A 9,517-nucleotide genomic window follows, 5' to 3' on the forward strand; every position below is an offset into this window, starting at 1 on the left:
GCCTGCGCGCGCCCAATGCGCCGTGTTTCTCGCTCAGCGTCCAGTGTGTCGCTGGGTGGTGCCGCCGGGGAGACTGCATCGTAGCATCGTCGTGTGTAGCGTGTTACCCGCTTGTCCGACCGTGAGCCGTGGCCCGCAAGGGTACAAGCTTGCGTACGTCGGTGCATTCGTGGTGCACTGCTTCTGCGCGGTCGATCGTTTATGATGTCACGTTTGCCCCCGGTTCCGCGCGCCGCCCGGCTCGAAGACTCCTGGACAGGTCCTTTCGGTCCACGTCATGGACAGTGCCAGGTGCGGAGTTTGACTGGGGCGGTACATCTCCAAAACGATAACGGAGGTGTCCAAAGGTCAGCTCAGTGTGGACAGAAACCACACGCTGAGCATAAGGACAAAAGCTGGCTTGATCCCAACGTTCAGTACACTTCGGGACAGCGAAAGCTTGGCCTTACGATCCTTTTGGTTATAACGAGTTTTTAGCAAGAGGTGTCAGAAAAGTTACCACAGGGATAACTGGCTTTTTTTTTTTTTTTTTTTATAAACGGGTTTTTTATTTTGTTTCAAAATTAAACCCTCCCGCTCCCCTACATTTTACCCGCGAGGGCTTACCCTGCAGGGGGTTTCATGGCTTAATGGCCAACCTTTTGTCCGTGCGAAAAGCACCTTCCATGTTTTATTTCTATTTCTAAATTCAACCGAAAAATTCACTCATTCCCCTAAATAGGGCGCTTTTTCACGCTCGATGCGTCGCTGTTTTTACGTGCATACCACGCCTAGCGGGAGGCAACTTCTGCCTCGACCACGGCGGCTTCTTCCGCGGCGTTCAGGCCACCGTCCGTGGCCTCGTTTTCCTCGTCGATTGCGCGGTTGCGCATACCAGATGGTCCGGCTGCTAAATCCGCGCGTTCTCGGCCGTCATCGTCATTGTTTATCGCCTGGCCGGACATCCCGAGAAGACGACGGTTTCGTCTCCTCTCCCTGAACCGCGCTTGACGCTCACGAAGCGCTGCACGTCGCTGAGCGGTCCGTGGTGAAGCTGGTGGGGTTGGGGGAAGTCCAGCTCGACGTTCTTCCCGCCGGCGTGCTGTTGCTGCTCGCCGGTTGGCGTTGCGTCGCTCGTTACGGGCCCGCCGCACTTCCGCGCTTTGGGCCTCCAGCTCTGCTGCGTCTTCGTCCTGACGCTCGATGACGTTAACAGCCAATGCTGCCCGCTCCTCGTCCCACGCTCGCTGCAGTTGGGCCGTTATTCGCTTCGCGGCTTCGCAAATACGACTCCAGCTATCGGCGTCGCGCAACAAGTGCCGCTGGAGGGTGTCCGGACAGACAGGGTCCGGACCTCCCTCGCCGAGTAGCTCCTGTCGAACTGCCGCAAAGCGTGGGCACTCGAAGAAGGCGTGCTCCGCCGTCTCTGGGACGCCGACGCACAACTGGCAGTCTGGGGACGACGTGAATCCATTGTGGCACAAGTAGTCACGGAAAAATCCGTGTCCGGACAAAACCTGTGCCAGATGGAAAGTCATATCTCCATGTTTCCTAGACTGCCAGTCGCCGACCGATGGAATTACACGGTGCGTCCACCGCGTGTGCCGGCTAGCATCCTGTTGCAGTGCGTCGGCATCCCATTCCTCCTGCCAGCAGTCGATGGTGTTCTGCCGCTCCGTCGCCCGGATGTCCTCCCTCGTTGCAGCACGGTCTGGAGCAAGGAGTTGTTGGTGAACCCGAGCATCCTCGTTGATGAGGTGGCATATCGGTACGAGTCCAGCGAGTAGGGTGGCCGTCTCATACCTGACGGTACGGAATGCCCGTGCCACCCTGATGGCTGCTTTTCGCTGAACTCGTTGCAGCATCCGTCGGCACTCTCGCACCTGAGTTGCCTCAGCCCAGACGGGAGCAGCATACCGCAACACCGATTCTGCCACATACGCCAGCAGCCTTGACTTGGCCGTCCTGGGGCCGCTGTGGTTTTGCATGAGGCGCGTTACAGCTGCCACCACGCGCGACGCCTTTTCGGAGACTTTCGTGACGTGATCTCGCCATTTCAGGTGATCTTGGAGCTGCACGCCCAAGTACCTGATGCACAGGGATAACTGGCTTGTGGCCGCCAAGCGTTCATAGCGACGTGGCTTTTTGATCCTTCGATGTCGGCTCTTCCTATCATTGTGAAGCAAAATTCACCAAGCGTAGGATTGTTCACCCTTTCAAGGGAACGTGAGCTGGGTTTAGACCGTCGTGAGACAGGTTAGTTTTACCCTACTGGTGTGTGCTTATAGTCGCTATCTTAACGGAATTCCTGTGCAGTACGAGAGGAACCACAGGTACGGACCACTGGCTCAATACTAGTCCGACCGGACTTTGGTATGACGCTACGTCCGCTGGATTATGCCTGAACGCCTCTAAGGTCGTAGCCAATCCGAGCTGATAGCGCTTCTCAAACCCATTAGGTGTTCGGAAGCTAGCGGGCCTAACAACCCTCTGAGATCCGTTGGAGTCTGCGTCTGCAGCCCGGCGTCTCATCCCGCTATACCTAGGCCGCAACGAGTGGAGTTCGCTGCACGTGTTAGTACCGTAACTGGGAACGCCGTTGGCTTGAGCTCTGCCCAACGTGGATATACCTAGTTTCGACACCTATCAACCGCCCGCAAACGACGGGACTTCAGGCTGGGAGCTGCGAGTTGTAGAGATGCGTTCGCATCGATCCTCTCAGGCGACCCATGCTTGGTGGTTTGTCCGTGTGCCCCTTCCTCGATGTGCGCAAGCTCGTCTTGGTCTGGGGACCACGTCGACACAGGGGATACTTTTGTGAGAGCAAGAGTGTACTTAGTTGAGTGTAGCAAGGGATCGCGTGCCCCTTCCTCGATGGCGCAACGAACCATCTTGGTCTGGGGACCGTGGTGCCGTGCTCTGGTGAAGCTTGGTGCGTGCTCTTTCCTTGTCAGACGAGTGACTTGACTTGGTCTGGAGACCGTTCCTTTACACTAGTGGACAAGAGCTGGCTACTTCCGTGTCAGACGAGTGACTTGACACGGTATGGAGCGGAACACGTAACACTAGTGAGCTTGTCGGCGTGCCTCGTTCTCGACTTGATTGTCTTGATGTGAGAAACGTGCCGACCAAACCAGTAAGCTTACACACCTGCTCGTTACAAGTTGTATAAGTTAATCCGTTTGGGCCGGTTGCCTTGCACATGATGGTGTTGTTGACCATGTTCGGTTAACACGTCGTGTGTCGAGGTGGCCGGCCTTGGTAGTAGGATGTCTTGTGCATGTGACGTGTTGACCTGGTTTGGTCGATGTGTCGTCGTGTACGAGATGACCTACTTACCCGTCAGTTGTCCAAGTTGTATCATGTGTTGACTTAGTTGACGTGTCATGTGCATGGATGATTGGCGTACGGGTCATGTATGGTGCACTTGCTTCAGTTGAAGGGATGTACTAGTACAGTTATATTAATTGTTTATTTCACGATCTGGTCTTTTGGCTGGATCGCGAAAAAAACGCTAAGTCCCAAATCTTGAACTCGAGAGGAGAGCGCTGATGACAACCTTTTGGACTGGAGCTCCCTAGAATTCGGCTTTTTCCTACTTTAAAGGGATGCACTGTTGTATGTATTGTTTATTCACGATCTGGTCGTTGGATTGGATCGTGAAAAAAAAACGCTAAGTCCCAGATCCTGAACTCGACAGGAAAGCGCTGATGGCAAACATTTTGACTGGAAGTCCCTAGAAAACGGCTTTTTCCTTATTGGCATTATGTGGCACGTTTATTGTGGCTAGAACATTAATTATCCCCCAAATGGCACCAACGCTTGGCGAAAGTCTCGAAATACTCCTATCCCGACGCACCAGCAACCGCAACACGATGCAAAATAAATTGCACGAGCTGCTGATACTTGTACCATGCACGGTACACGGTACCAAAATATACCCCTGAAGGTGTGCAATTTGGTGCTATCCTAGGAAATTTGTTTGGGCAAGCCTAGCTACGCGTGTCGCACGTTGCATGGTCGTCGATCAGAGGTATGCAAAAGCACCTATCTAGGGGAATTACTTTATGTTCTAGTAGCAAGTTCGATTTTCCGGTCCAGCACGGCAGTAATCCTGCATGCATACACTCCATGTACCAAAAATGTATCAACCTAGGCGTTGCTCAGTAGCTTTTGGCGGCACATGTAAAAAGTATTCGAGTTCAGATTCTTGGAACTTTGCGTATTGTTCAAAACTAATAACGAAAACTAAATTATAAATGGGTAAAAGGCTAGGCGTTTCTCAGTAGCTTTTTTGCGCCACGTGGCAAAAGTATTCGAGTTCAGATTTCTGGGACTTAGCGTATTTTTCAAAATTGATTATGCAAATTGAAGTACAAATGGGGCATTAGCTAGGCGTTGCCCAGTAGCTTTTGGCGCCACATGGAGGAAGTAGTCGAGTTCAAATTTCTGGGACGTAGCGTAGTTTTCAATCATAATAAACCGAATCAAACATAAAAATCATGAAACTTACACCACGTCCCTAGGTTATGCACAAAACGTAACGATAAAGTGCCGGCCAGGTTAGAGGTACACCAAAATTGTGTACCGATTAGGAAAAGTACTCTATGTTCCTATGACTTGGGTGAAAAGTGTTGATTAACTGCTGGTTAGGATAGACAGTTGCTTATCGTACACATCGCAAACGAACACCCCTTAGTGAGCAGTAGCAGAAGTCGATGGAACAAAGCGAATGCATTACAAACTGATCAAGTAAAATAAGGAACGCTACGTACTAGGACTTCTTTCCAAGAATGGTGTCCGCGACGGGAGGGCAAGCGTCCTTCCCAGGTTTCCCTAGTAAACCTTGTATGGTAAACATACCCAAGCGTGTCCGTAAGCACGCAACGATAGTCACGAACGAGCACATACCTAGGGAAAGTACTCTACGTACTAGGACTTCTGTCCAAGAATGGTGTCCGCGACGGTCGGGCACTGTGACGCAATTACCAAATCCTAGAATCGTACAAGCAGTGTGTACAAACATAAACATTAACGCGTTCGCTCGGGCTGCGCCGTCCGTGTTGAACACAAATGTGGGTGATTATATGAGTGGATAGACAAAAACATGCGTGGCGAAGACAGTTTTCTGCACGATGTGCACATAGCTCATTTCGTCGTCCCGGGCTAATGGAACAACACAAAAATATCGAGTATCTTTCTAGGTTTCTGTTATAAAAGGACAGGCCAAAAGGTGACCGGTTGAGATAAGCATTTTAAGCATACAAGCACTTAATTGCAACTTTTGATACAAAAACTAAGAACGTACACGTAGATTGTATCAACATGGACATCCATGATCGCGTACGCCCGGGCTGCGCCCTCCGTGTTGTACTTTCCCTGATTGGTACACAATTTTGGTGCAAGTGTACCAACATGGACATCTATGAACGCGTACGCTCGAGCTGCACCCTCCGTCTTGTACTTTCCCTGATCGGTACACAGTTTTGGTGCACGGCTATCCCGACCGGCAACTTGTACCAACATCGACATCCATGAACACAAAGTGCGCGGAACAAAAATTGCTCGGTCAGACCTACAAAGTGCTATATCTCGAATACTAAACGTCGCAGATGGGTGTCGTAGAACAATTTTAAATTCGTCTTATGATTCTACATCCGATTCTGGATAGTGGTTTTTCGACCACTTTTCAACATTTTGTGACACCCCGAACCTAGGGGCAGCTCCCTAGCTTTTTTCAAAAATGTGCACCGAACGGGCCAGAGAGCTCGAGTAGTCGAAAATTTTTTTTTTGCTAAAACCCCTCAAAACGTGTCAGGAACGCACCCTAGATGATGAAAAGTGCAACCAGAATGTCAATCGACAACATGCCCGGGGGAACAAATTTGCTCTACGCGTCCCTAGGTAGGGTACTTTTTCATACAAACATCAAAGTGTACGGTGCACAAAGTGCGCGGAACAAAAATTGCTCGGTCAGACCTAGGACGGGCCATAACTCGAATACTAAACGTCGCAGATGGGTGTCGTAGAACAATTTTAAGTTCGTCTAATGATTCTACATCCGATTCTGGATAGTGGTTTTTCGACCACTTTTCAACATTTTGTGACACCCCGAACCTAGGGGCAGCTCCCTAGCTTTTTTCAAAAATGTGCACCGAACGGGCCAGAGAGCTCGAGTAGTCGAAAATTTTTTTTTTTGCTAAAACCCCTCAAAACGTGTCAGGAACGCACCCTAGATGATGAAAAGTGCAACCAGAATGTCAATCGACAACATGCCCGGGGGTACAAATTTGCTATACGCGTCCCTAGGTAGGGTACTTTTTCATACAAACATCAACGTGTACGGTGCACAAAGTGCGCGGAACAAAAATTGCTCGGTCAGACCTGGTACGGGCCATAACTCGAATACTAAACGTCGCAGATGGGTGTCGTAGAACAATTTTAAGTTCGTCTAATGATTCTACATCCGATTCTGGATAGTGGTTTTTCGACCACTTTTCAACATTTTGTGACACCCCGAACCTAGGGGCAGCTCCCTAGCTTTTTTCAAAAATGTGCACCGAACGGGCCAGAGAGCTCGAGTAGTCGAAAATTTTTTTTTTGCTAAAACCCCTCAAAACGTGTCAGGAACGCACCCTAGATGATGCAAAGTGCAACCAGAATGTCAATCGACAACATGCCCGGGGGTACAAATTTGCTCTACGCGTCCCTAGGTAGGGTACTTTTTCATACAAACATCAACGTGTACGGTGCACAAAGTGCGCGGAACAAAAATTGCTCGGTCAGACCTGGTACGGGCCATAACTCGAATACTAAACGTCGCAGATGGGTGTCGTAGAACAATTTTAAGTTCGTCTAATGATTCTCCATCCGATTCTGGATAGTGGTTTTTCAACCACTTTTCAACATTTTGTGACACCCCGAACCTAGGGGCAGCTCCCTAGCTTTTTTCAAAAATGTGCACCGAACGGGCCAGAGAGCTCGAGTAGTCGAAAATTTTTTTTTTGCTAAAACCCCTCAAAACGTGTCAGGAACGCACCCTAGATGATGAAAAGTGCAACCAGAATGTCAATCGACAACATGCCCGGGGGTACAAATTTGCTATACGCGTCCCTAGGTAGGGTACTTTTTCATACAAACATCAACGTGTACGGTGCACAAAGTGCGCGGAACAAAAATTGCTCGGTCAGACCTGGTACGGGCCATAACTCGAATACTAAACGTCGCAGATGGGTGTCGTAGAACAATTTTAAGTTCGTCTAATGATTCTACATCCGATTCTGGATAGTGGTTTTTCGACCACTTTTCAACATTTTGTGACACCCCGAACCTAGGGGCAGCTCCCTAGCTTTTTTCAAAAATGTGCACCGAACGGGCCAGAGAGCTCGAGTAGTCGAAAATTTTTTTTTTTGCTAAAACCCCTCAAAACGTGTCAGGAACGCACCCTAGATGATGAAAAGTGCAACCAGAATGTCAATCGACAACATGCCCGGGGGTACAAATTTGCTATACGCGTCCCTAGGTAGGGTACTTTTTCATACAAACATCAACGTGTACGGTGCACAAAGTGCGCGGAACAAAAATTGCTCGGTCAGACCTGGTACGGGCCATAACTCGAATACTAAACGTCGCAGATGGGTGTCGTAGAACAATTTTAAGTTCGTCTAATGATTCTACATCCGATTCTGGATAGTGGTTTTTCGACCACTTTTCAACATTTTGTGACACCCCGAACCTAGGGGCAGCTCCCTAGCTTTTTTCAAAAATGTGCACCGAACGGGCCAGAGAGCTCGAGTAGTCGAAATTTTTTTTTTTGCTTAAACCCCTCAAAACGTGTAGAAAACTGATTTTAGATGATAAAAAGTGCAACCAGAACGTCAAACGACAACTTTGTTGGGGGTACCCTTTTTACTCTACGGGCCACTAGCTTAGGCGCGCCAACAGCGCTTTCCTCTCGGGTTCCCATTTTTTGCCCTCCTGGGATTATGATCATTTACTCATTGCCTACTATAGGGAAGGTACCTTGCTTCGAGGTCAAAAATGAAGATTTCACCAAATCGTAGTTTTAACCTCTATTTAGTCGTAGGAGCATGGTTTGCAGTGTCCGTGGGTCATATAAGCCCCCGTTTGGGTCATACGTCCCCTCCCCGATGAAAATCGTCATATGACTATAGGCCGAACTTATGAAGCAAAAGTGGTGTCTGGTGGGTTCTGCCGATGATCTTAACCTATGATTTTGAGTTTCCACTCTTTCAAAACGTTTCCTGGAGCAGTACATCACGGGTCTACGGACCCAAAGACTTCGTTGCGATGGTTTCAAGCATAAAAGTTGTAACAGTTAAGGGTTTTTAATACGCGTATATTAAATCATTGCTTGAAACTAAGCTTCGTTGTCTTTAAACTCTGCAAGACCAATCGAACTTCTTAGGGAAACTCGAAGCATTCACGCTAAGCTGGTGGTGCAGGGCACATAGCGTGATGAAACCGGGTTTCCCTACCAAATGTGGCATATTTTTTCCCTGAGAGCGAAGCTCAGACCCACGTAGGGGAGAGCGAAGTGGAACTTAAATGTTCAATGCAGCAAATGTTCGCCATGCGGATAAACAAGTTGGAATAGTTCAATGTAGTGTAATGCAAACACGAATCGCAAATAACGATACGGGACCCAGAAGCAATTCTGCGGATCCCTCGGGGAGTGGTGAGTTGATATAAATTAGAGGTGAAAGTCCAAGTTGTTCGGGCTCCGGCTCGGCAGCCGATACGAGGTTCCTGTTGAGCTTGTTTGTACATCGCGCAGAGGCGCCGTTCGGTTCTAGCAATGATTCCCGCCACCATGTTCCATGCGTGCAGAGATCCGTTAGAGCTCGTTCAATGTGTCCCGCCGTGATTACGAAAAAGTCCAACAGTTGACTTAGTTGGGTGTGCGTCAAGTAATCGCGCAGAGATGCCGATCGGTTCCTAGCAATGTTTCCCGTCACAAGGTGGTATTGGCACCTGTGCAGAGTGGCCGTTAGCAATGTCTCCCGTATCACGGTGGTGTACCATCACTAGTGCAGAGTGACCGCTAGCAATGTCTCCCGTCACAAGGTGGTAGCCCAGAAGTGCAGAGAAGCCGCTGTAGCAAAGTCTCCCGTATCACGTTGGAGTTCTTCCACTAGTGCAGAGAGATCGCTGAACCGTTCAATGTGTCCCGTCGTGGTGTGCTTGTACCGAGCACGTAGGATACACCTTGCTTTGTTGGTTTGGGATAGGAGTGGTCGCGCAACTGCCTCCACGCCGCAGAGTGCCAGTTCGGATTGAAGGTCAACTTTAGCCGTTCAATGCATCAGTCGGTGGGTGTTCAGATGGCATCACAACTTCCCCTAGGTGCTCAAGTTGGCTGGGTTGTAAAGCATGTACACATGCGCAGAGTATCGTGCGTACTAGCAAAGTCTCCCGTCACGGTGGTTACGCATGAGTTCCATGCAGTGCAGAGAGATCGTTAGTGCGTGCAATGTACCAGTCGATGTGTCGTACCGGCATACAACCCCGCTTAGAG

The 9,517-nt window shown here is 49.5% G+C and overlaps 1 protein-coding gene across 1 annotated transcript; it reads right to left on the reverse strand.

The window, feature by feature from the left end:
• Positions 1-1,133: 1,133 nt before the first annotated feature.
• LOC133394321 (uncharacterized) lies at positions 1,134-1,517 on the reverse strand (the record flags this gene model as incomplete). Its single annotated transcript, XM_061663191.1, has 1 exon — positions 1,134-1,517. A coding segment is annotated over exon 1 (384 nt), but the record flags the coding sequence as incomplete, so codon positions are not given.
• Positions 1,518-9,517: the final 8,000 nt, after the last annotated feature.

Source organism: Anopheles gambiae (assembly GCF_943734735.2).
Source record: "Anopheles gambiae chromosome X unlocalized genomic scaffold, idAnoGambNW_F1_1 X_unloc_104, whole genome shotgun sequence".
NCBI classification, from domain to species: Eukaryota; Metazoa; Arthropoda; class Insecta; order Diptera; family Culicidae; genus Anopheles; species Anopheles gambiae.